Raw genomic sequence first — 27,733 nt, forward strand, 5'->3', positions numbered from 1 at the left:
GCAGACATAGCAACAAAGGGCCGTGGAACAAAGGCAGTGCGTGTGACAAGTAATTAGTCACCCGGACAGTTTGTTTACTTAGTGCGACATGACGGTTATGGCAAAAGCTTCTGTTCGTCAGCTGGCACCGAGTGACTCCTCGGGCGCCGCGTTCGATTCCACATCCGCTGCATTTCCGATAACGGGTGAGTCAGCGGCTGGGTGTCGGGTGAGCGCCGACTCGCGCTTGCTGACTGCGCCAGTATTCGCGGGTCATTCATAGGTGTTGTCAGCAGATTCGCGAAGCGGATGTTAGGTGTGATGGCGACCGCGGCCGTCAGTCGCAGTTGAACCGCGTGCGCGGAAGGTCGCGCCCGTCCCATCAGCTGGCCACCCGACACCGGCGTGATTCTCTATAAACAACGCTATCGAGAACTGGTACACAATAACTGTGTGATAAAAACGACAACATTACCCGGAAGCCATGCAGTTACTGTCACCAAACTCATTACTGGATAAATATTTGTTGTGATTCACTTACTATTTGTTATGATCTACGTTTCGTAAAGTTTTCCGTGATAAGGGGTGATATTTAGTTTGGTATTAGCACCTGTCGGTAATCGTGTTTGTGGCGCATTATCAGGGCTATCGGGTGTTGCGTTATTTCGTTTAGTGGACAAACAGTCGGACGTGGGTGTTGCGTGGTGGTAGGCGGCTGGAAGATGCCTGTGCTCGGCTACGACATGACGTCACAGGAGTTGTGTCCGATGTACAACGCGGTGGATTACATGATGGGTGCGCCGACGCAGTGGGACAAGCAGCCCAGCCCCTACTACGGGCCCATGGTGCGCAGTCCGCCGCAGGAGGCTCGCCCTGTCATGACCTACAGCGAAGGTTTGTCACACTGTCGCTCACGTTTTTATTTGTGCTTAGCAAGTAAAATTATTGGTCATTGGCACACAATGTAGTGGAAAAGTTTGCACATTTTCTATATGTAAAAATAATGATGACTTCAGTCATAATTTGGTCGGGTGTAGCGTTTTTATCATTGTTGTCAGCTGCTTATTGTAATCTATGCGATAACAGTTGACACCTCAAAAAGAATGATGTGTTAATTACACTTACACGATATTGTGTAGGTACCTACATAATATGTTGTAGCTGCACAAAAAATTATGTACTTAATTATTAGTGCAAAATATCAATTAGCACTTCTAGCACACAATCAACAAACTTAATAAAAATCCTAAAACCGCAAGTTTTCATAAAGATTATGATTAACAACATCCCAATTATTGCGTTCATGAAATTGTTACTTATGTCAATATACAAGGTAAATACAGGCCGGAAAAGACCTTTTTCCACATAGACTTGAGTCATAAAAATATACAGTCTAGCTGACTTCAGTTGCGTACATGTTAAACATGCTATTTACAAGTAGGTAACTGAAGAGAAAGGAAAAAGAAAAACGAACTGATTTCAAAAGTCCCTAGTAATCGCTCGCATTGCTCTAGAAGTCGTTATGTTGTTTCTTGCGCCATCGACTTCTAGATTCTAGAGGGATGCACAGGACACATTCACATCACAAAAAATACTTACGGCTTCTTCACTAACCTCGATAAATTAGCCTTACCTAAAAGCGAATTTATATTTAGAAGAAACTTATCTTAAAATTAGGTTAATTATGTTCCCCTCACTTTCTTCAGACTTGATACACGTGTAAACTTTCACGAGGTTTTCGCAGTTTAGGGCGTGTTCACACGACGCGTATTTTACCCGCCCACTCCACAATAGACCGCTTAGAAGTATCAAGCCAGTAAAAAAACAGAAAAACAATTAAAAAGAATGATTGCTTCGAAAATCTAAATAAACGAAAATAAGACGATCAATGTCAGTAGGAGACTTTTTTTAAAGTGATTTGGATATCCTAACACGTGTGACTGGTTAAAAAATAAAAATAAATGGTAAATTTTATTGACGTATTATATTGATTAGTTAATTGCATAACGTTATATATGAAAGCGGTCCTATAGTTTATAATAGACGGACCACGCCACTGCCCAACCCTCGAACATGCCGGGGGTCAAACCCACCGCAGAGATATCGACCCCTAACTACAAACTACATGGTACAAAATCCGACAGGTTGAATCCACCAGATAATGTAATAAATTCTACATCATGCATGGCCAATTCTCATTGGTTAAACGCCTCCCATATCAGCTAAGGTTAAAGAAAGATAAACCTTAATGTCTATAAACATTTCGAATAGGTATTTCAATAAATTCTAGGTCTTTACTTGTATCTTCTTAGCAACGTTGTTATAAGATTGATTATACAACGTAGTTATGAAAAATACATTCACTTTCTTGGAGGCGAAGAGTGGGGTGTTCACACCTCCCGTAGCCACTCCCCCACAAGAAAACAACGGCTTTGCCGCCAATCTCCTGCAGATGGAGGGGCAATGGTGCGATTACCCCCTCCAAACGTACTAAATAGACGACAATGCCAAAGTATTATGCAAGACATTTGTTGAAAAAAATTTTGAAACTGCATTTTTTCAATTTAATTTAGGTACCAGATGAAAAGAACTACTTACTACCTAGACAGAAATTCAGCAATTAACGAATTGTAAGACTACGCGGTTTTGTTTTTTACAATCCAAACAATTAATATCAACTTAGCTTTTTGCCACAGGGCACTGGTTTTTGCTACAATTAAATATATTATGTTCAATCAACTTCTATCGTTTTATTTCTAACAATGTCGCCCATTTGTCTTCAGATAGACAGGAAAACGAATGAGCCTTTCTATTTTTCTCTCGACACCTACAATAAATTCTATCCATATGTTTTTGCACCTTAGTTTCCAACTACACAGACATATGTGTCAAAATCGTTCTACCCATAAATTCATGGAGACAGAGGAGTTAAGACAGCTTAGGTCTGAAAACATACGCAAAATGGATTGTCAGGATCTAAACGGCAAACGCTAGTAAGTTAGTACATACGTAAACTGACGTAAGTAAAGCCAATACAATGAGGTATTAAAGTATAGGTTTAATTGTAAAGACACACGTGGTGTTGAATCATTACTTGAATGACTTAACCGCCGCATCTTCTTCTGAAACTTTTCCCAATGACGTACGCAGGTGTGGTTTAATTACCTGTGCCTCAGCATTGTCAAAACAATTACTTGAATGCGGCATAAGAAACTCATCATTTAGGTAATCATGTTGTGGGTTAGGTAAGGTAGTGAAAACCTAATACAATGGCCCCTTTGCTTAGGGATATAAGGAAAACACATATCGTCCGATAATCACAAAAAAGAAACGAGTAGCAGCCGTTTCTGGATTGCCTCATTCATACCAAATCGTTTTTTTAGGGACATCCCCCGAATTCAATCATTTTAATTAATGTAGAAAACTGAGATATGGATCTGTTTTACGCAATATGCTTTAATCATCATAGATAAACTGTTATATCAGTTTTGAAAAATCAGCCCATTTATCGTTAATTCAGTTATGAAGACTGTTTTCAACGACAAGAATTTTGAGAGTTTTACTTAAGACTAGCATGTTTTACAATATTTTTATACCCACCCTCTGACTTATAACTACTATGCCACCATGCCGTCTTTTTCATATCATTTTTAGGATCATTATCAATCATCTATCCATTTCCCACATCAATCAAAGAAGTTGCAAACTGCAACTGGCTAAAACTCTTTAGGAATTTCAAGTTGCCTTTTGATGCTCCTGCGGTTACGAGAACTCCTCTCCAACTTTAAGAAATTACTTTTCCTTTAATTAAATTTTATTATATCATTGTTTCAGACAGCGACATGCAGCTGGAGACGAGTAGTAGCGAGGCGAGCGCGGCGTCCTCGGCCGCGCTGTCACAGCACTGCGCCATTTGCGGAGACCGCGCCACCGGCAAGCACTACGGGGCGTCCTCCTGTGATGGTTGCAAGGGCTTCTTCAGGCGAAGCGTCAGGAAAAATCATCTGTACACATGCAGGTATGCATCAACAAAATCTTAGAAAGTCTCCACAGTACAAACATTCTATCAGGGTTGGTTCTAGTTGTTCATTCAGTTCCAGGACACAGTAGGTAGGACACAGGTAGAGTGCCTGTGGCACAACCACAAAAGAAAGAGAGTATTTGGTTCATTTGAAAAGAAATCTTAAATACCTCAGCAGATAAATCGGGAAGATTTTTGCTTAAGTCAATTAGGCAAGGGGTTCTCGATACTCGGAGGCAATTCGAGTCGTTAATTTGTGCTCCTAAATTATTTTACCCCAAAATAGAACACCCTTATCTTTACCACTAAAACAAAATTGTCTATATTGACGAGTACGACGGAAACGCGGACCATTATTTCAAGGACCGCAATCAACTAAAATTGTATTTTGATAGCAACTATTAGGCAAGGTCATGGTTCCATAAGCGCTGATTCATACACAAAATTGTTTGGTTGTAAAAATTTGAGGAAAACATTTGAATTAATTCAATACCCATCGGTAAGCGAGTATCTATCTAAGGTACCTACAATGTGTTGGTAGCGTAATCCATCTTGATTTGTCAGTGGCCATTAGTGTTAATTCAAGACCGTGTACTGTTTCACACTGATAGTGTAGTCTAGTTAGTAATATCAATCTGTTTACGAGTTACGATAAAGTGCACATTATTGCTATTGTCTAGACTTATTTAGACTAATGTCTTTGTCTTAATGTTAGTTAATTGATGCATCTCTTCAGCGGGTCCTTTAATTGAGAGATGGAAAAAATACTACTATTTACGTTTATCTAGTCATCATCATCATCCTTTTTCGCCCCACAGCTGGACATAAGCCTCCTCTCACACAAGAAGGATTAAGCGTTAACCACCACGCTTGCTCAACACGGGTTTTAACATTTCAAACTTTATAGTCCAGGTTTCTTCGAGGAGTTTTCCGACTCCTTAAATCAGTCATGTCCAAGATGTATTTAGAAAGAAGTGCTTGAAAATAACACTGCAAGATGCAGTTTCCAAGATTTTCAGACACTGTTCGAATAGTAATTGCAAGCGACTGCACCTATTATAAACAGAATCCCATTTATCATATTATCTGTGCTTGTTAACGCACTGTCACTTGTGCATTCACGCATGCGCTTGTGAAACTGGTGAATGATGCGAGTTGGCAGGCCGGTGGTATTCGCGTCATCTGTGGGAACCCCGCTCCTGGGAGCTCGCCAAGGGACCAATGACACTTACCTGATTATAAGCCATGTTAATTACAGCTGTATAGTTATCGGCACGGATATTGAGCTCTCGGCGAAAGAGTGGGGATCGCTTTGCGCACTGTACACATAAGGCAATAAACCAATAAACCGCTTCTGCGCATGTGAAGGTCAGGGCTCAATATCCCTGCCGATGGTTATACCTATGTATAGTTTTGTATGAAATTCGGTAATCTTCGTGATAGACCTTATGGTTTGTGTTTGTAAAAATTAGGATCCAAGAACTTGTGGTTACGGGTTGATACTGTCAACTTTAAGGGTGCTGATGGCACAGCCCGGCCGCCGGCCGTTTTGTACAATCATGCCGCATGATTGTACAAAATACGGCCGGCGGGTTGGGCCGCCGGGCTGTGCCGCCGGCCTCAGCGGCTTTGGTGTGTAGACACCATTAGATTTAAATTAGTAGAGAGAAAAAAAACCTACTAAGACATAACAGGGTAAAAAACAGTAAAGAACTGGTAATAGACAGATAATTTATTTAATTAACATTTCGTGTTTAGAATAAAAAAAAGCTTGATCTAATCGGTTACATAATTCACATTTCATTGACTTACACGTGTATGACGTTCGCGCGTCCTTGAAGTCCAAAGAAATTAATTAGGTAGATGTTATTATCCTTTTTACATATGTACAGTTTTTCAATATACCAAAATCTTCTATACCTACTATTATAAAGAGATTTTTTTTATTTTGTTTGTTTGCAATATATGTATAAACTTAAACCGATTTTAAAAATTCTTTCACTGTTCGAAAGCTGCACTCTTCCCGAGTAACATACGCTATATTATGTTATCCTGGTACGGGCAGCAGTATTTACACAGGACGCGAGTGAAACTGCGGGAAAACAGCTAAACCTAAATAATTAAGTGCGTATAATTCGTATTACGTCAAAGATTGTTAGTCTGTATGTAGAATGTGGTTTACCATGACTGAGAAACTAGTTTCCTCTTAAATATGATCGTGTTTTTGTGTTTCATTACGTCATTTCGTGGATGGTTATGTTACCTGTTTGTTAAAAATAACTTAATTGCCAGTAGCTAGTTCTAAGAACGGATTTATTTTATCTCTTTTACTTATCTGTTATTTACTGTGGTTTAGAATTATTTATCGTCCCGTAAATAATGTCGCGATGATTTTGAAATAATTCTTGCTGACGTTCAAATAAGTAATGCATCATTAATTTCTTTGACTGCTAATTTATATATACCAAATAACGTATCAATATTGAATATAATTATGGCAGTAATTTTCCCTGATAGCAAAATATGTCTCTTTTGCAATTCAATGAATTCTCTATAATGCACTGGCTTGCTAATTCAAAGTATACATGTATTATTTCCTCAATTTGTTTATTAAATCATTATTTTCTCTGAAATCGATTCTCTGGGTATCCCCAATCAATTTGATGTCGTAATTAATTAAACCAATACCTTGCTATTTTAGTATTCTTAATCACCATGAGTTGGCAAATCGGAACGACATCTTAATATTAATAGATTATCGTAAAAAAAAACTAATATGTAGTATTTTTACCTTGATTATAATAACTCATATTGACGTATTGAATAATATGCAAATTAGGCTGAACAACCTTGGTTTTTAGCTGCTTTTCTGTTATTTTTATCTAGGTACTAATAAGCTTGTTTTGAAGCAATCAGACGTAAAGTACCTACGTCTAACCACATTTCTCGAATTATGCCTCGTGTAAGATTTTTAGAGCATGATTCGGATACCTTTAAAAAACTGTAGACTATAAAAGTACTTTCATACTTAATACATTAATTACTTACATTGTTAACACGTTTTCCGTAAATATTTTTTCCAAAACAGTATTTCTACGAAATGGTCTCAAAAATGTTTTTATTTCAAAACAATCTTATCCATTACGATAAAATTGATGTAACTATACAACTTTTTCTCATCCTTTTTCATAAAGTAGCTAAATAAAAGTAATAAGTTTATAACAAATCCTCATAACTTGTTCCAGGTTCAGCAGAAATTGTGTGGTGGACAAAGACAAAAGAAACCAGTGCAGATACTGTAGGCTGAGGAAGTGCTTCAAGGCGGGCATGAAGAAAGAAGGTGAGAAATACAACATTAAGCCGATAGGTATCTACCGATTATCAACGAACGCATGCTATGTGTGATATATCCTAGCTGACTGAATTTATCTACGTATCCTATCTTTGGGAATTTTTCTAAAGTCAAAGTCGAACCGTTTAGGCCTTTACAAGCTCTTATGAACGTCAAAAATATAAAAAGGTTTGATTCTAGTTGCCCATTCCAAAAGTAGCTTCTTATGGAGACGAACGGACAAGAAACTCCATGGTTATTATTTTTAAAAATACCTAGTAACCTTATGTGTAACTCTGCACCTGTTGATTTTTTTTTTTTCATTTTTGATCTTGGATCTAAATCAAATAGGTGTCAATAAACTATTTTCAAGTAAAAATTAAGGTCAAATGGACTTTAAACTTTGAAGTGGATTTTCCAAAGCGATGAAACAGATTCAGGATAACCATTGAGGATAACCTAATGATAAAGTTGCCAAAATTCGTTGACTTTGAGCTTTTTAAATGACAGTCTTCGGGTTTTCCCTGTTCTGTTCAAAGATCAAGGTGACATAATTAGGTATAGATAATGCAAATTCATATAAAAATAAAATAAAAAACTTTTATTTTGAGACAGTTTCTTTTTGTATCCATTCAAATTGGCAAAAAACCGTAGTGCAGGTGTGCGGTAATAAATAAATAAAAAGAAACATACAAAGAAGGAAAAACATTCATGTAGAAGTAATTAAATAAAGTAGAGTATAATTAATACTTTGCAACAAATAAAAAAAACATTTGTTCACTCATCACAGTACTATTGATAGTTAGCTCTTCAAACTTTTATATATTTACACAGAAAAATGCTATTGTATGTTATTCACACATTATATGAAATTAACGTCAGTCAAACTTTTATCTATTTACAAAAAAAAACATTAATATAATAATTGCATAAAGACATGAAACTAACGTCACTATTGGTCATATTTATGCACAACACCACAGTCAACAAAAAAAGCTATTAATTCCAACCGAAAAGTCATAAAATTAATCAAAAATTCAGCATTCACAAAGAAAAACATCAATGACAAACTCATACATGGACATATGGACAAAACTGAATAAACATGACATAATTTTGCAATTATTATTCACCGCGCTATCGTTACTACGTAAGCAGATTTATTAGAAGCTAATCTCAATGGATATTAATACATTTAATTTATTTAATTTACCTATTTGTCTGTTTTGTTCCGTCAGTAACCGCACAATTCATTTGTAAAGCTGATTAACGTTTCAGAAATGTTCTGACGTCCGCAAATCTGTAATGTATAGTTTATTTATTTTCCCTAAGTACATGAGCTAACGTATTAGCGGAAAATGCAGTGTAAATTTTTCGCATTTGATATAATTCATTATAGACATACGTCATAATGCGAACTTCGATAAGAAATTGGTAATGCCAAAAACAATTGGAATTTTCTAGATGTTTTTAAATAGTAAACTTATTTTGCGTATCGTCCTAAAATCAGCCAGCATTCGTAGTAAATAGATAATCGTCACGTATCTTGTTTTCGGGTAAATAAAAAAAACAATTGTTTTTAATAGTGGAAGTAATTGCCGGTGCTCATAAATAGTCATCGAAATAGAAAAAGCAAATGAACTGCATAACCGTCCTCCCTTCATGACAGTTTGCATGTGTATTCAGAATCATCAGCCATGTTTATATAGAAGCGCCTTGCTCATAGCTGTACCAAACCATAACCCGCTGAAATTGGTCAAATCGCCGATCCCACCAATTGGCGACAATTTCACGGTTGGTTATGATTTGTTTATCCACCTTTAACCTTATTTCCCTTTTTTAGTTAGTTTTTTATTAACTAAAACCCATCACGTCCCTTCGTAGGCCTTTTATGTGCCAGGGCCACGATACCTTATTTTCCAATCTTCAGACGAACTTTCCACTATTTCCATTTCCAAGAAGAGAGTATTACTACTAGATATACTTTTTTACTTTGAAATATTTCAGTGTAAAAAGTAATGTTGTAATTCCAGCGGTGCAGAACGAGAGAGACCGCATCAACTGCCGACGACCGTCGTACGAGGAGCCGACGCAGGCCAACGGGCTGTCTGTGGTGTCGCTGCTAAACGCTGAACTGCTCAGCAGGAAGGTTATTGATGAGGTCAGTTGGTAGTGTTAGAAATTTTGCTTTGAGTTGGTTTCTACAGATGTGTTTTGCTGAACAGTCTGTTATGGCTCTTCTTTCTAGTGAATATATCCCGGGCTGTTTATTTTCAAAACAATTTCTCAAGTCCTTGACAAAAAATCTGCCGAATGAATGGACAGACTTCATAGGTGAATTTTACCGCATCGAAAATCTGTTTTTACCAGGCCCAAATCCAGAATCTCCTGCTTAGCTAGCAAGCATCAAAATATCGTTAACTGGATATCCTACGCAACGGTATCTTCAACAATATTCTTCATGTCCACAGACAAACAACGTGACAGACGCGGAGATAAACAACCGCAAGCTGGCGAAGATCAACGACGTGTGTGACAGCATCAAGCAGCAGCTGCTCATACTGGTCGAGTGGGCCAAGTACATCCCCGCCTTCACCGAGCTGCATCTTGATGATCAGGTCAGTACATCCACAGACACACAACGTGACAGACGCGGAGATAAACAACCGCAAGCTGGCGAAGATCAACGACGTGTGTGACAGCATAAAGCAGCAGCTGCTCATACTGGTCGAGTGGGCCAAGTACATCCCCGCCTTCACCGAGCTGCATCTTGATGATCAGGTCAGTACATCCACAGACACACAACGTGACAGACGCGGAGATAAACAACCGCAAGCTGGCGAAGATCAACGACGTGTGTGACAGCATCAAGCAGCAGCTGCTCATACTGGTCGAGTGGGCCAAGTACATCCCCGCCTTCACCGAGCTGCATCTTGATGATCAGGTCAGTACATCCACAGACACACAACGTGACAGACGCGGAGATAAACAACCGCAAGCTGGCGAAGATCAACGACGTGTGTGACAGCATAAAGCAGCAGCTGCTCATACTGGTCGAGTGGGCCAAGTACATCCCCGCCTTCACCGAGCTGCATCTTGATGATCAGGTCAGTACATCCACAGACACACAACGTGACAGACGCGGAGATAAACAACCGCAAGCTGGCGAAGATCAACGACGTGTGTGACAGCATCAAGCAGCAGCTGCTCATACTGGTCGAGTGGGCCAAGTACATCCCCGCCTTCACCGAGCTGCATCTTGATGATCAGGTCAGTACATCCACAGACACACAACGTGACAGACGCGGAGATAAACAACCGCAAGCTGGCGAAGATCAACGACGTGTGTGACAGCATCAAGCAGCAGCTGCTCATACTGGTCGAGTGGGCCAAGTACATCCCCGCCTTCACCGAGCTGCATCTTGATGATCAGGTCAGTACATCCACAGACACACAACGTGACAGACGCGGAGATAAACAACCGCAAGCTGGCGAAGATCGACATTTTTCAAGATTCATGCCACGTTTTATATAAATTTCAATGATGTTCAATACTTTCTTATGGTGGTCACTTTACATTCAATCATTAGTTTTTTCGTTCTTCAGTCTTTTAGGGTCACTTTACAATGCAATGGTTCAATTAAGTCAAAGAAGGTCTTTTACTTAATCTTACTATGTAAAAAATCAGTGACAAATTATGTATTGTAACCGGTATGTTTGTTGTACGCAGGTAGCGCTACTCCGTGCCCACGCGGGCGAGCACTTGCTGCTGGGCTGCGCGCGACGCTCGCTGCATCTCAACGACATCCTACTGCTCGGCAACAACTGCATCATCACCAAGCACAACATCGGTATGTACCAGTACAAACACCTCTTTACAACAACCTCGAAAATAGACTCAATCCATGTAACAAGTAAAGGATTGAGAAAATATCAATTTTACCAGTTGAATGTATTTCCACGGTTCCTGCGTTAAAATCGCACAGATTTCATATCATAGCATTTACAGAATGCGCTGATGGTGAGACGTACCAGCCTAGATCAGGTATTCTTTGAAATAAAATCGACCCTGAAACAAAAAGAGATTTAATCAGTTTTAGATTAAACCTCTGATTCTTCCTCTTGTTTCGCCAAAAGTGCAAAAATCTAGTTAAACAGATTAGGGGGCACCCATAACAAGTAATAACGAGGACTTGTCGATCTGTAATGCCATTTGTCGTCACGGCATTCAAGTTCCTCTTATCGAACTAATTGTAACATGTAGGTACCTATAATATGATAGATTAAAATTATTTGTTTGTTCCAGACGGTCGCATGGACATCGACATCAGCATGATCGGCATGCGCGTGATGGACGAGATCGTGAAGCCGCTGCGGGAGATCGACATCGACGACACAGAGTTCGCCTGTCTCAAGGCCATCGTGTTCTTTGATCCTAGTATGTATATAAACTTTTATTAAGTATACTTTTCTATTTAGATACATTTTGAGGAATGCTCCATAACCAGGTGTAAAAAAATTATGAAAATGTATTTGAAGTAAAAATCATAATCATAAAAAAATATATACAATTCTAGAGCCTAGAGCGCAGATTTGTTTTATAATTGTCACACACACACAGTCACAGTTCTCGTCAAATAACTTTGCAGCTCTGAAGTTAGCCATTTGACGCCTCGCGTATCATATGCGTAGTAGTGTTTCATTAGCAGCTTTTGACTAGTGTGAAATCACTAGCCAACTTCGGAGTATCAAAATTTGACGAGAACTATGTATCGTCTCCCGATGATGATAGATAACAATAGTATATAGTATTCACATATAGAATGTAGTGCCGTAACTGTGTCTTGGTTAGCTTTTATTTAATAGCCAACTAGGGAACGTCAACATTTTCAAACTATATCTAACCACTTACAATTTCCTCCACAGACGCGAAAGGCCTCTCCCAGCCTCAGAAAATCAAGCAGCTCCGCTATCAAATCCAGATAAACCTGGAAGACTACATCAGTGACCGGCAGTACGACGGGCGCGGCCGCTTCGGCGAGCTGCTGCTGTGTCTGCCGCCGCTGCAGAGCATCACCTGGCAGATGATCGAGCAGATCCAGTTCGCCAAGCTGTTCGGAGTGGCCCATGTCGACAGCTTGCTACAGGAGATGTTGCTTGGAGGTCCGTGACGTTGATTTGTATTAAATTAGTAGTTTATTGAAGGTTAGGGTTGAAATTACGTTGTTAGGTGCTTGTAAAGTTAGTATAAAAATGTAAAAAAAAACCGACTTACATAAACCGACAATAATATACCTTACATTGTCTTAAGTCTAATAAATACTATGCCGAAAACCGCACCAAAATTGGTTCAGCTAATCGTACAAGTCAAACAGAAAATCATTTTTTGAAGGCGGTTAATAATTAAACTAAAATCACCTTGCAAGAAGTGTTGCCAGTTTCGCTCAAAAGAATCTACCATACCAATTTTTCTAACGTCAATTCACATCCGGAAACATGTACTAAATTTCTACTAAATTAGTAGACCTCAACACCATTTACATGCATAACTTCAAGCGTGGTTTGCCGCAGGGGCGTCAACAGAAGCGGCCGTAGAGGAGCCGTCAGCCGCCGCCGCGTCGCCCATGTCGGCCGCGTCGTCGCCGCCGCTCGTGCCGCAGCTGCCGCTCCCAGAGCCCTCCTTCCTCGAGCCCATGCCCTTCAAGCAGGAGCCCAACATGTGAGAACTTTACTGGCTTCTATTGTATTGTATTGCATACTTATTGGCGATTTTTAAATGATATGTTCCAAAAAATGGGCGATATGCGAGTCGCGAACGAAAACTGCCAGTGAATTGTTAGTAACAGGGCCCCGTTTTTCCCTTTGGGTAACCCTAAAAAATAATTGCTGTCCTCTTTATGAGGATCTGTGCTCAATAGTGGGACACTAAAAAGGTTTTGATATTGACGAATCCATCAAAACATCTCCTGCACAGAATGAAACCAAACAAAAACTTGCATTAAAATACACCTAATTTGTGATTTGGAACATGTCATAGTAAATCATCATAAATATTAAACAGAGTTACAGTTACATACAGTTGACTTTATACGTCTTTATATGTTGTTATAATAAGAGAATAAATCGTATCGGTTTTGGTACCATATTGCCTTACCAAGGAAATGCCTTAATCATGTAATTAAAGTTTCGCTTTGCTGATATAGATCTCATTTTTAAATACTGGCTGACTTTGCGTAAACACGAAAACTGCAGCTTTTTTATCAGCGATTGTGTGACAGTGTGTTCACTGTGCAATATTTACTAAATGATATTTAGCAAACTTGTCATACTTAACTTTTGAGACAATTTCGTAACTCAAAAGACGTCAACGAATTCAAAGTCAGCCGGTAGATTAATTATCTAATGTCATGATTATTATAATTAAACAGTTCTTTGAATCAACCATATTATTATTTATCAATTGTATCCACTAACAGAGTACTTTCATACTAGCTAATTTTGTCGCACGTATACGACCGACATCGTCCGTGCGAACCGAGTGTTGGCTCGCCGAAAGAATGCTAATCTGAAAGCGCTCACAAAGCAATGTTTCATAATAAAATCGTTTATATGAATACATATTATACAAGCACAGTAGAGTGTTTACAGTTGTTCTTTTTATATACAAGTGCAGTTAAATTAATAAACATAATTTACAAAGTCTGCGGCAAACTTATGAAACATTGCTTTAGTTCTCTTTAAACCATAAAACTCAAGCTTAAAAGGCTTATCCATAAAACACTAACATAGATATAAAAACACAACTAATATGTAATGTTATAGTTATCGGCACGGATAATGAGCTCTCGGCGGAAGAGTGGGGATGGCTTTGCGCATTGTACACTTAAGGCAATAAATCACTTCTGCGCAGGTGAAGGTCAGGGGCTCAATATCCTTGCCGATGATTATAAATGAATCGTGGTGGTTCGGTGATGGTGGCTATAGTTCCTAAGTGGGGCGGCGGTTATACGATAGTTAATGTACGTTATGTTGTCCAGGAGCCCTAATCACGACACGACGATGCTGAAGACTGCCGACATTACGCTGTTATAGTGACCTTAAACCACGCTGTCACGCACACAAACATACACTTGCTTTTATATAAATGTTTCAAGGAAATTCACGACTCTCGTGAGTAAAATGGTGAATGTTAGCGCGTTATGCATTTTACAGTGTAACTAAAATTGTTTCCTAATGGAATAAAATATCGGTTCTATTCGATATCAAGTTTATAAAGCTCTGAATTGTTAAATGTTTAATGAACAATTGTTTTATGCCCGAATATTCAACCAAGAACCCGACTTAAATGATGGGTCTTAATTATATCATTTATCGCAGTTTAACTTAAGCTTGTAATAACAAAAAGGTTTAAGTGGTGGTTAATTTTATGGTGTTTAATATTCGGACATTGGTTAAAGTTTATTAGGTTAAGAATATTGCCTTAAATAATTTGTAAATAAAAATGTGTGTCAACAAAAGAATCAAGCATATCGATATATCTAATTGGCAGATACATTGCAGCTTTAAATTAAGAAAACATAAGAAACATGCAATGATTTATATAAGAGAAAATTAGAATAGATATATTAAATATGTATATGAGATCATAAAACGATTATGAAAGATCAAACATTTTATAAGAACATATTTATATACACGATGTTTTAGACTTAACTTCTTGTGCCTGTATTTTATATAATTGTTTTTGTGTAGGTGTAGGATTATGAGCGTTTGCCAATTTTGATATAAACATTATTTACTTTAAGAGTAGGTGCGGGATTCTACAAGTGCTGTATATCCATTCGGCTGTGTTTGTAACGAATTTCGTGAAATTGTTTACATGCCTATGCTTGTTGGATTTTTATACTATTTACTAGATTATGTGTAATTTATTTGGTGTCATGTCGAAATTAATAAGCACTACAATTTTGTATTTCGCTCTAGTATTTGGAATATGTAAGTTACCAAGATAGTAACAAGTAGGTGATGGTATTATAGGAAATCACTAGAAATCGTTATTGAACCTAGGTAGGAGTGAACATATATGATTTTATAGGCATTTTTATCTCGATTATATTTAAATAGAAGTATATCTATACGAGTTAGAGAAGTGATTTTTGTAATGTGCCTGCATATTATATTGTGTGGGCACCGTTTATATTTGTAGTTGAAACATTTGTTAATAAATGCTCAAAGTAGATACGTTATGTTTCCTTGTTACTCGATTGGTGAATACCGTTATGTGGTGAAAGTTACTTTGGCGTATGAATTATTGTCATGAAATATTTTATGGGTTTAAAAGTCGTAGGTTTTATGTTATCTAAGTTAAGAAATAGGTGCCTTATTGTCCTATTGAGGTGTACTGTTGAAAATGTACATACTATGTTATGAATTTTAGTAGAATATATTTTAATAAATAATGTTACAAAAACATGTTTTTCATTGTTTATCGTTGCTACTCCCGGTCGCCCCACTTTGCCTTGGTAATCTTATGATGGCAGCTGAAGCCAACAAGTCAGGAAGATTGGTAGCACAGATCTGTACACAGATAACGTTACTCTGATCATATGCTATGATCGTCTTACGCGAGCATCACTCACAACAAAGGCCTTGTTGCAGTAAAACTGTATATAAATTGACACTGATAAGAGATTACCTTCACCAGAACAATCAAAGGGTCAAAACGATAAAATAACGCGTATAATTAAGCACAGTAACTCATAATACATAAGATAAACACTAAACGTTCAGTCACCGTCCGAGGGTTTCTCCTCGACGTCCATGTAGCCTTGTCTGCTGTTCCCCCGGTTCTTGCAGTACAGGAATATGACGGATATCGCCGACACGGCGGACATGGCCAGCAGTGGAACGTACACGGGCCACATCTCCTAATGAACACGACTGTTCACCGCCGACTGGTAGCCTTTCCTCCAACACCCTTGTATATTTCTAAAAATCATATTCACTTCGTAAGTATTCAATAAAATGTAAGTATTGACAGTGTGACGATGTACGATCTATGGAAATACATCCATGTCAGAGGTTCATAAAAAGTTGCGATGTGTTATGTCAAGAACTAAGAAGAAACTTTTTATTGATCAAAAACATAAACAATGTAGATTAGTCCAATGATGAAGTATTATCTTCATTGAGTTTATCAGATTATTTTGGTAAAGCATACGGGCCACAGGCCACAACCACAAAACGACACTAGCATATTTCCTGTAATTTTCATCCTGGGCCCCGATTCTCCTAAGTTAATAATGTCAAAATCGAATAGAAATCGAATCGCAATATGATCGTAATAGCAGTTTTAACCATATCGGGCATTTTGCTACTAATAAAAGACCAATCGTATTCGATTGTCATTTGATTGGTGTGCGATTGGTCTGCTATTTTGATGATTTTGGTCTATACGGTAGTTTGCTGTACAATCATTTTGCAATCGTAAATCATTTGCAGACAAAATGATTCATTATTGAATGACAGAAAAGGATAAAAACGTTTATTTCAAAGAAAAAATAGCGGTATGCCACATACGCTTCAATCGTAATCGAGTCGGGATTGGGTCTCAGTCGAATCGAGTCGAACGTCAATCGAAGGTCGCTTAAGTAAAATTAGGAGAATCGGGCCCCTGAACCTCAGTAACCTGTTAGAGCCGTCGGTAACGCCTTAAACCTTCTTCGCCCGAGTCCATTATGATACTGCATGCTTGGGTTAAAAAAAGTAACGACCACGGACCGCAAGTGTCGATCATCGGCCACAAGTGGCTGTCGCGCGCTTCGGCTACCTACCTACTTTTGTGGTGGCCGTTTCTTGCTTCTTGTGGCGGTGTTTGTGGCTGTCGCGTGTGGTCCTTGTGAGGCGACATTACATCTCATGACGCAATCATAAACATCACAAGTATTGGAATTTACGATCAAGCACGTATCAATATTTATTTCGATCTACCTTCATTTTGAAAAAAAATAATTCAATATGTCGGAGGGGCACATCTAGGATGGATGGCACTATCATCCGACATCAGTTAGGGTAATCGAGCAAAGAGATAACTCAAAAAGAACTCAACACTCAAGAACGTTTATTCAAATTACTAAGAACAAAAGACAGCCCAAAAAACGCCCGCCCTTCGCCACTTCCTATGTGTTTTGGCTGGGGAGAAGAAGTGGCGGAACAAACTCCCCAGCAACACATGTTTGTCTGTTAGGTTAGAAGAACTGTTACAATTTAAGTTCACAAGACACTACATTTGAATCTACAACGGTATTACAACGCTAGTCAATAATACTAGGTACACTAGACGTGACGTAAGGTAGTAACGCGACGACTCAACCGAGACTGCGCTAAGACTGAATTAAGACTGAGCTCCGCGGACGCCACGCTGACCGCCACGACTCCGCCAAGCGCGCCAAAATGTTGTTTCACCGGATGCGCCACCAGAGGGCGCGCTTGCATCTCGTTCAGTGACCGTACTATTGACTATCTCCGACGAATATATCTACGACTCGGAAATTGATCACTGTTGTGCGTCACCGAATAAATGAACTGTAGGTACTTATCTATGGCACGAACTGATGAATGATGACCATGATTTGAAGGTTTAAATAAAACACACATTATAAAAAAATATTGATTATTTATTCAATTCGCACCAATGCAAGAATAAGTATAACAGCTTATAACTAAAACAACATTATTGTCCGCAACAAAAAATACTGTATAATTTTGAGATCGAATGAAAAATAGTTATCCAAATTTTTTGAACCTATTTTTTGTTTTCATATATTCAACGAGTATAACATATATGACAGGATAAATAACAGAAATATACAAATAATATACCCTATAGAAGTAATTTCGCCCATGAAACTTGAGGATAGGGCCATGCGCACGATGATATACGTGCTTCCATTACGATTGATATAATGTCAAAAAAAAAAATATTTTTTTTTGTTTAGCCTTTTTATCGTCCCACTGCTGGGCTGCGGCCTCCTCTCACACGGAGAAGGATTGAGCATTAATCACCAAGCTTGCTCAATGCAGGTTGGTGATTTCAGACTTAGGGTCAATTCCCACTGAGAGAGCAGCGGCCGGCAGCGGCCGTAAGAGCACGGACAATGTAAGAGCGGCCCGCCGCGCTCGCGCTCGACCCCTTGCATTTACGGCCGCTGCTCTTTCAGTGGGGATTGACCCTTAGTCCAGGTTTCCTCAAGATGTTTTCCTTCACCTTTAATCAGCAATTTGGTGACCAAGACATACTTAGAAAGTACATACAAACTAAGAAAAGTTGAATTGGTACTTGCCTGACCTGGAATCGAACCCACACTCATACTCGAGAGGTTGGTTCTTTACTAGGCCACCACGACTATGTATAATATCAAAAATTATAATAAACTACAAATATTTAAGGCACATATTTCAGTGTTAAGAAAGATATATAACTTGTATAAAATGTCATGTATTTAACTAGATAATTCAATTTACGTATAAAATCTATGTTATTATTATTATTTCACGTCATCTCGGCTGCTTTTATTTTGTACTTATGAATATATTTATCTAAGATTTGTGATTGATTACGTATTAGCATGCAAAAAAATGAAAAAAAAACAGTATACACAAGTATACCTCATTAAAACTGTTCGAAAACAAAGGGATTCCAGCAAAGTCGTAGTCCAACAGTCTAATATTATAAGTCGATGTTTTAACATAAAAACCGCAACGTACGTATAACATTGCAAACATAATTTAGAAATCAAATTTCACATTGTAAAACGCTTCTTACGTAATTTATTTTCCTTGTGCACAACCTGATTATTTTTTATTACAATGTAATAAAGTTAGCTGCTGATCTTTTGTACGATTTCCGATAAAATTATAAAAGAGTAACGAAACTAGTTCTTTTGACTAGAAACAAGGATAGCCTTTGTTGCGCAAATAAAATATATATGGCAATTATTTTTAAACCCTTGACCCTTCATTAATAGCTTACTTAATAAATGCCTACATATTTACTACTGGTTGTTTCACCCGGACCATGGAAACTACGCATGCCTGGATGGAAAAAGTTAAAAATGCCTTTCACTGAAGCTACACTAGCCCCGGGTGACACATAGGCCATATTATACCTGGGAACGGGGACAGGACCCGGTTGAAACAGCTAGTTATAAATAAACTGTGTACTTATAATTAGTATTTTTTTTACTTAATTGTAATTGATTTCTGACACTTGAGCGAATTTAGATATTTAATTAAAACTAATTTCACGGATTTTATCGCTATTACATTAATATATTTAATCCAGACGGTCTTCGCCGGTCAGCCCGTAAACATGGATGCTGTGAAGGATCCGAAACTTCGGGATTTAACAGTATTAATATAACCGCGATAAAGTCCGTAAAAGTAGTTTTATTTAAATTAATAATAATTTTCAAGGAGTGTTATTTTCAGTGAGACTGGCGGCCGAGGACCTAGCTTTGCAGCGCGTGGTGTTGACGCCAATGTAACAGAAGCCAGCGTCCATACCATTGTCTATGAGGTAACGAAGCCACTGCAACTGCTTTATTGACGGCTTGTCGACATCCGATTTCACTTCCACGAACTTTATCTGAAAATATATATTATGTGGTTGTCATTTTATTTTATGAATTATAGATATAGAATATTATTTGATGAGAGATGATGACGGTGAGACGGTTGAAGTATGTCGAGGTTCTTACGTTGGCATATAAAATCGGGCACTATAAAAAACGACAGTGACTTACGAAACCCAAAGATATATGTATATAGTATTATTAGTACAAAATAAAAATGTCTTAAGAAAGCAGAAAATACCTGCGTAGAAACCAATTTTGGGTATCATGGACATGTGTGTATTTGTGCTCGGAATTTACTTGTCGAAATTGAGTTTTGAAAAAACTATACCATGAAAACCTAACCTATCACAATCACAGAAAAAATACAAACATCCGAATTGAGAACCTCCCCCTAACCCTTTTTGGTTAAAAATAAATGATGATCATACCTGTTTAGTATGAGTGTTCCACACGGTGAGGTCGGGGAAGCCGCTCTTGGCGTAGCCGTAGCGCCGCGCCAGGCGCCCGCACAGCGCCGCCACGCCGCCGCCGCGCAGGCAGGACGTCACACCCGCCAGCCGGGACCAGTCTATGTCGCGGTGAACCACTTCCGATATCTGACCTGCGGGGACACAAAAATATTATGTATTTCGTGTCTTGGTATAAATTAAAGGGCCGACTGATGGTATGAAATTCAAATATAAAGTGTTTTTTTTTAAGTTTTTACTTAAGTTTAAATTAGATATGAGGCGTCACCTTATAACGGGTGTGTCGTACCTAATGACATTACATTAAATACGTTAATATACTGGTTTATATATATTGATTTTGTATGTATAGGTATCTCAAATTCATTTACCGAAAGTTCTTACAAGATCCGAAATACTAATATATTTTGCATTACAAAGTATATAGATAAAATATCAAAAATCCATTTTATTTTGTTTGAATGCTGTTTTGTGCTAGATTTTTAAATATTACTTACTTTAGTTAACAAAAGAGATAACAAAAATTATGAGACAGGTTATCTCACCAAACACTTAAAAAAAAAAACTATATTTTCAAATACATAAAATACCCACTTTGCGGCCGTTCCACAAACTTGGTCTTCATGAAGTCCAGCAGTTGTTGCTCAGTGCACTGCTGTAAGAAGGTCAGTCTCTCATCTATGAGCTTCTTGCGTATCTCATAGAAACTCTCACAGAACATATCCAGGGGGTACCGCTGGTAATGGTTCAGGAATATCCCGGAGGCTCCTTCAGGCTTGCTGTAGATTATGTCCCAGAAGAGAATGAAGAACATTGCTGACGCTATACGACCCTCCCAGTGCTCGCCTGTAATTTTTAATGTTCGTAAGATAAGTATTTTTCCTAGTTCTAAGCATAGGTAATATTAATAACGTTATAGAAGAGCGGTGTCTCTCAATGCAGGCTGTCTGTGCTTAACGAGAGGCTCCAATCACAATCTTTTTTGTACAATCCTTTATCATCATCATCATCATCATCCTCCGAGCCTTTTCCCAATCATGTTGGGGTCGGCTTCATAATTCTTTTGTACAATCCTTTATGAACAAATAAATATTTTTCATTTTTTTCAATGTTAGTCTTATTTAAGCTTTGATACCATATTTCACGTTAAAATACTGATTAGACCAGCTTCTGCAAGCAGTTTCACCTCCGTCCCGAGGGAACTCCTTCCCGCACATGGATAAAAATTTGGTTCTTTATTTTATGTACTTATAAGCATATTTACTGCTTTGTTTCATTAAAATCTATTCGGTAGGTACAAATATCCATACATCAAACTTTCACTATTGCAATATTAATACCATAGGTGAGTAGATTGGTTATTGTTTGAAACTTGCCTATAAGTACATATCTATACTAATATTATAAAGCTGAAGAGTTTGTTTGTTTGTTTGTTTGAACGCGCTAATCTCAGGAACTACTGGTCCGATTTGAAAATTTATTTCAGTGTTAGATAGCCCATTTATCGAGGAAGGCTATAGGTTACTTTTTATCCCGTACGGTAAGTAGTTCGCGCGGGATGCGGGTGAAGCCGCTGGCAGAAGCTATACTCTATCCACGGAAGCAAGAGCTAAAAGGTAAACAAAGACTGACAGTTTTTCAAGATGGAGGTATAACCCGACCGATGACAAAACGTCACATTTTTGTGTAAAATGTTCGCAGTATCTGTGATTTTGTCATCGGTCGGGTTATACCGCCATCTTGAAAAAGTGTCATTCTTTGTTTACCTTTTAGCTCTTGCTTCCGTGGATAGGGTATAGTTAGATATATTTTTAATTACTGAGAGCAGGTTTACCCCTGGTTTTACCCAATCCCAGTTTAACTGTATGTGTATTGATCAGTCATTTCCGTAATTAAAGCTAACCTTTTGGTTAGCATGGTTACATGAAAGCAAATAGTTTTGATTACATAAACATACTGATAACTAGCTAATTACTTATTAGTACATTTCTTAGTTATTTTTAGCTTGGGGAAATAACACACTTTATTGATAACAATACTCTTGTCTAGTAAAATTCTGTGGTTCATCATGGCAAAAGTCTATCATATTATGCATACCACATCACAGTTTGTTCAGTATATGGCTTTAATAGCGTCATAAATACAATGACGTTTTGTAACCGACTTCCTAAAAAGGAGGTGGTTCTCAATTAAACTGTTTTGTTCGTTTTCAATACTAATATTATAAAGAGGAAAACTTTGTAATGGATAAACTCAAAAACTACTGGACCGATTTAAAAATTCTTTCACCATTAGAAAGCTACATTAACTGCGAGAAACAGGCTATATTTTATCCCGATACGAGCAGTAGTTCCCACGGGACGCGGGAAAACGGGTAGTCGTAAATATAATATTTAGTTTATTTATTTATTTACAAGGCACACCAACAACTTATTTACAATTGCTTACACATACAGGAATGAATTTTAAGCAGTGCGCAAAAAAACCTGGTGGTCCAGAATCGTTAACAGAACATATCTGCATCATCAGTAAAAACAAATTTTTCATTCTTTTGTCCGCCCTAAAATCAGCAAAATATGGAATATGGATACCAACTACTCTTACGCGCGCCGAGCGGAGCTCGCTTCAGTAAACCGGTTTCGCGTTGCCGCCCCGTGCCTACTATGACGACTGTGGCCGTACTATCGGTTACAAAATAAACATCTTTCGATATCAATAACTTTTCTTTTTTGTACTAAAAGACTACAAAATAAAAATATACGTATCTTTAAAACTTATTTAACTATAAGTTGACAAAGTTTGCGCACTGGATAAAATTCATTCCTGTATAAAAGTTGTGTACTCACCATCTGTATAGCTGCAGTTGTTAACGTAATGTAGAAGACAATACTTTTCTGTGTATACGATGCTCTTCCCTTCGTTAGTGTGCATCTCAAACTGACGCTGGCCTCTTTGTTCGTAATTACTGAAAAAAAAACAACTGTATAAACCACCAGAACTGTTTTGCAGTATATTTTATTGTATTTTCCTCCTTGTATCAGAAGCACGAAGGCACGTTAAATTGCTCGTCATTTGAAAGTCTTAAGATGTATTTGGCCGCCGGGTTACTGGGTTGAGTAGATCAGAAAGGTAGTAATAAAACACTGCTACATCCGGTTACACTGGAAGCCGTCCCCAAAATAGTAAGAAAAAGACTAGGATGATACTAACAAAGGTAATAATTAAAATACTTACTCTTTATGTTGCTTGTTAATATGATCTCCTGGGAAGCTACTCTCAAGTATGGCCTCTTTGGAATAGCTCCTTAACTCTGCCCTCAATTCTTCTCTTAAATCAATATTCTTTTGATTTGCGATCTTATTGGCACGAGGAAGAAGGGCGTCTTTCGCATCCTCAGGTAAATTATCTTTGAATCCTTGTAGCAACACCATTGCCGCCTAGAAAATATAAATAGGATTAAAATTTCATGTTCTAGGGAATTCTTTAAAATAAGACATTTTTTCATCAACTTTGTATGTCATACATGAGCTATACAAATATGCAGTAAAGATAAGGATCTTGATTAAATTTTACTGACATAGTTACACACAAAAATACAATTGCTTGGCATGAAAAAACTTAACAATCACCGTCTAATCTTATCATGTCTGGTAAAATCAGTCAATGGCTGATAAAATGTACATAAAAATTAGAAACAGTAATGTAGATAGTTTAAAATTATAAAAATAGCTGATAAATACCTCTTCGGAGCTGTTCAAATGGTTGTGTAAAATGAGTGCTTTTTCAGCATACCATAAAGCTTTCTTATGCTCTCTGAAGGCTCTCTGACCGATCATAGTGTCAAGAATGTCTACTGCAAGCCTGTAGTCTTCTTCCGTTTTCAACCTCTTTAGTTCCTGCACACCTTTCTCTAACATCTTGATGTAAATATATGGTGGCGTGAATCTGCGTAGCCATGTAGGCAGAGATTTGTATCTGGAAATGCGTGATGGAGAGATTAATTGATGAAAGAAATCATTATTCAATAAAGAGATAAGTATCATGTTAAAGCTTTTAATGAGACTATGTGCCAGACATAAGATAAGCGACACAGTGAAGATGCCGCTTATAACGCATGTAAATTCAGTACTAGCTGTTTCGGATTTTTCTAATTGGTTCAGTAGTTTTTGAGCAAACAAAACAATTTTCCCCTTTATATATAAGGTTTTAAAGTTGTAGTGAAGTCCTTTTCTTTCTTACCGTAACATGTGTTCCTCATCAATTTCTTTGTACTTATTGTACGCTTGCTTTATTATTTCACACTTCTCCTTCAAGTCAGCCATGTCTTTGACCATCTTCAAGTAATCCTCGTGAATCTTATGTGCTTCAAGATACCTGTAAACGCATTTGTGCTAAATACACCAGCTTTTTTGTACCTCTGGCTTTCGCCAATGATGATGTCCTCCTAGCCGATTATCGGCTATGGCGGCTGTTCTCATGTAAGGAGATTAGCCAACTACGCAGGACATATTATAGTGCACGAGTATTTGCGCAGACACAGGTGCACTCACTATTCCTTCACTCTCATAACCCGATGGGACGGTAATCCGACACGACCGGTAAGAGATCAGGCGCAGGACCGACATTTACGTGCTCTCCGATGCACGGGTGTATCAATCACCAGCTTCCAGACTCCGGGCTGCTTTGTGAAAGTCTTCTAAAACCCACAAAGCGATTTCGGCCCGACTCGGGAATCGAACCCGAGACCTCGTGCTCAGCAGCCGCACTTGCGACAGCTAGACCAATAAGGAACTATTGATGCCCAAGTCCACCAACAAGATGCAGTTTTATTAAAAACTGTTTACATTCCATTTTCTAGACAATCTGCTGTTTTGCGAAGTATGTTTTGCATTGTTGGAAAATTTTGGCCTTAAAATATAAGTATTTTAAGACTAGTCATATGTATTGTGATATGATCAGTTTTCTATATTACTAAAATCTAAGTATAATAAATGACTTACCTGTAAAATTCTTCTTTATCCTGGAACACCACACTAGCATCATCAACTTCCATATCTTTATCTACGGGATATATCTCCCGTTTAGTTTTGTCATCTATCAGCATTAGCTCAAGCTTCTTTTCCCTTATTATCGAATAATCGACGCCTAAGTACATCAGCACATGCAAATTGTGGAATGTTTCTGCTGCCAGCTCAGATATTTTGTAACAATCTCCCACCGTTTCTTTAAATCTGAAATAATATGATCATTATTTAAGACACTTTGGTACATCACATGGCACATATAGACGTAAGTATTTAAGTCATCTATGAAGCTTAATTAACGATTGCTACTAATCAAATCAACTCTTTGGTTGCTGGTTTTGAAAACCAACTTAAACATTTTTCTTTCTTAGTTTAAAGGTAGATTCTCAGAATAAAGAACTTTTGTACAATACACTGCTGCTGGTTCAAACTTACTTTTGCAAAACTCTAGTACGATTATCAATTGCTTTCGAATTTTGTTTGTTTTGAATTGTTGTGAAGTATCCAGCTATAGATGTTTTTTTCTTGCAGAAATTTCTCAGTTCTGCTACTCCTTGATCCTTATTTTGTACCTTTATCTTGAATTGTTTGCATATCTGGAGAATTTCCGGCCTCTTCAGCAACTCTACATAATCATCAAACTCCAGTGTTGTTTCATCTGTAATATAAAAGCACTTAGTATGTATTGAGAGGTGTTTTTTCAGTATCACAGTATTAAAAATATTGTTTTAAACTTCATTAATAATTGTAGCTGATCTCAGAAAATGTAACACATATTTTACATACAATGATAGCAAATGGTTTTAATTGTATAATTTCATTGCATTTTTGAGAAGAGTAAGAGCCTCTTACCGTTAGTTTTGGTGAAAGTGATTAATCCATAGTTTATCAGAGATTCCAGGATATTATGAAGTTCTGGGCTACTGATTGCTGTTTCGTCCTTCCCTTTGATGATTCCTTGTATCTCCTCAGCACGGTACCAGACATGCTTTCTCCAGTAGAGTCGGCACATAAGCTTCATGCTAGGCTTCAGTAACTTCATACAATTCTCCAAGAGAACTTGTGACTCTTCCTTTAACAAATGCCTCAGGGAGTCTGCTTTGAGGCATTTGTTAATTATGGACATGAGAAATGCAGCTGTAATTTAAAAAAACATAATCATTAAAAAAAAGTTATGTAATTTTATTCTTTTTACTGTATGCAGATGATATTATTTTCAGTGGATCTCACTTAAGGAACCAATGATATCTCAACCGGTCAGACAGGGTTATTTCATAACATACACATAGAGCAGTATTATTTAATATTATACTGATTTAAGTAACTTACTTTTGTCATCTTTCTGATCAACAATTTCAGGAAAATCGGTATGATATGGAGTTTTGTTCGGTGAAGAGTTCAGACTAAACTGATGAGACAAGTTCCTCTTAGCTGGGGAATTGTTTTTGATAAGCCGTTTCCTTGTTGGGGAATAGAACGCATTCGCAGATCCTTGACTTGAAGGTGTAGTGGGTGACTGATACACACAACTAGGAGATAAATTGTACAAAAATGTTGTTGCAGACGAATTTGATGCTTCTCCACTAGAGTTGAGGGACTCTATAATGTCTGGTGAGACTGGAGCTGTTAGCGACTCAATGCTCCTTACAGTTAGTCTCCCATTCTGTGATAATTTCGTTTCCTTTTGCTCACAATCAACAAGACGTCTTTTTGATGGAGTTGCTTCCATCTCGCTGTCACTTGATAAAACTTCGATGGGTTCGTCTTCTATTTTAACCGGCTTTTTATGAGTTAGCTCTTCATCTTTTTTTGGAGTTAGCATTGCCGAGGTTGATGGTTTAATGAGACTCAAACGTCTTTTGTTTTCCTTCCCACTATTCGTGTTGATACACTCTACCGGCGGAGATTTTAGTTTATCACAATTAAAATAATCCGTCATGATTTTTTGTTTTTTCATTATAAGCTAGTAATGTACTAAAGTTTAACACAGGCCTGTGTTTTAATAAGACCACTTTATAACGCTTAAGGCACCTGCCTGCCCGATAAAATTGAAATAAGGGCGTCTATCAAACCGGATATTCTTTGTACTTTTCTCGTAATTTTCGCGGCAAAATGGACAGGTGCAATGTGCATTCTCGTGTCAAAAAAGCTATCAGCTGACCAATGACAGTGACCAACAGTGTTGCCAAACCAAACATTGGTTAGTTCCACGGAGGAGAAAAGACTAGCGGAGGTGCCCTAACGTAAAATCGGAGACTCGATGAAAAATCATTTTT

General features: G+C 37.8%; 2 protein-coding genes and 1 long non-coding RNA gene across 3 annotated transcripts; 1 reads left to right on the forward strand and 2 right to left on the reverse strand.

Annotated features, from left to right (window-relative positions):
• Positions 1–231: 231 nt before the first annotated feature.
• On the forward strand, positions 232–15,801 carry LOC110370616 (hepatocyte nuclear factor 4-gamma). The gene is made up of 10 exons (XM_021326501.3): positions 232–873; positions 3,814–3,997; positions 7,246–7,340; positions 9,365–9,492; positions 9,803–9,949; positions 11,062–11,182; positions 11,638–11,769; positions 12,258–12,494; positions 12,903–13,050; positions 14,369–15,801. The coding sequence occupies exons 1-10, from the start codon at positions 702–704 to the stop codon at positions 14,421–14,423; spliced, it is 1,419 nt and encodes a 472-aa protein (XP_021182176.2). The 5' UTR covers positions 232–701; the 3' UTR covers positions 14,424–15,801.
• Positions 15,802–16,053: 252 nt separating this feature from the next.
• On the reverse strand, positions 16,054–17,915 carry LOC135117885 (uncharacterized). Its single transcript, XR_010277223.1, has 2 exons — positions 17,165–17,915; positions 16,054–16,319 (listed from the first exon to the last, which is right to left on the reverse strand). It is a non-coding gene; the product is annotated as an uncharacterized LOC135117885 (long non-coding RNA).
• Positions 17,916–17,986: 71 nt separating this feature from the next.
• LOC110370590 (fanconi-associated nuclease 1) lies at positions 17,987–27,627 on the reverse strand. The gene is made up of 11 exons (XM_021326468.3): positions 26,787–27,627; positions 26,310–26,594; positions 25,893–26,115; positions 25,434–25,664; positions 24,673–24,807; positions 24,174–24,408; positions 23,668–23,870; positions 23,280–23,398; positions 21,028–21,279; positions 20,395–20,567; positions 17,987–19,977 (listed from the first exon to the last, which is right to left on the reverse strand). Exons 1-11 carry the CDS (start codon positions 27,412–27,414, stop codon positions 19,801–19,803), a joined length of 2,661 nt encoding a protein of 886 aa, XP_021182143.3. The 5' UTR covers positions 27,415–27,627; the 3' UTR covers positions 17,987–19,800.
• Positions 27,628–27,733: the final 106 nt, after the last annotated feature.

Source organism: Helicoverpa armigera, chromosome 15 (assembly GCF_030705265.1).
Source record: "Helicoverpa armigera isolate CAAS_96S chromosome 15, ASM3070526v1, whole genome shotgun sequence".
Classification (NCBI taxonomy): domain Eukaryota; kingdom Metazoa; phylum Arthropoda; class Insecta; order Lepidoptera; family Noctuidae; genus Helicoverpa; species Helicoverpa armigera.

Bases quoted from the DNA above. Each gene is read 5' to 3' on its own strand.
- LOC110370616 (XM_021326501.3), top strand. From the start codon at position 702: ATGCCTGTGCTCGGCTACGACATGACGTCACAGGAGTTGTGTCCGATG. The intron at 874-3,813 runs GTTTGTCACACT...TCATTGTTTCAG, and splicing joins TGTCATGACCTACAGCGAAG to ACAGCGACATGCAGCTGGAG. The intron at 12,495-12,902 runs GTCCGTGACGTT...GGTTTGCCGCAG, and splicing joins ACAGGAGATGTTGCTTGGAG to GGGCGTCAACAGAAGCGGCC.
- LOC110370590 (XM_021326468.3), bottom strand. From the start codon at position 27,414: ATGAAAAAACAAAAAATCATGACGGATTATTTTAATTGTGATAAACTA. The intron at 24,409-24,672 runs GTAAGAAAGAAA...ACGCATTTCCAG, and splicing joins GATGAGGAACACATGTTACG to ATACAAATCTCTGCCTACAT. The intron at 19,978-20,394 runs GTATGATCATCA...ATATATTTTCAG, and splicing joins GGAACACTCATACTAAACAG to ATAAAGTTCGTGGAAGTGAA.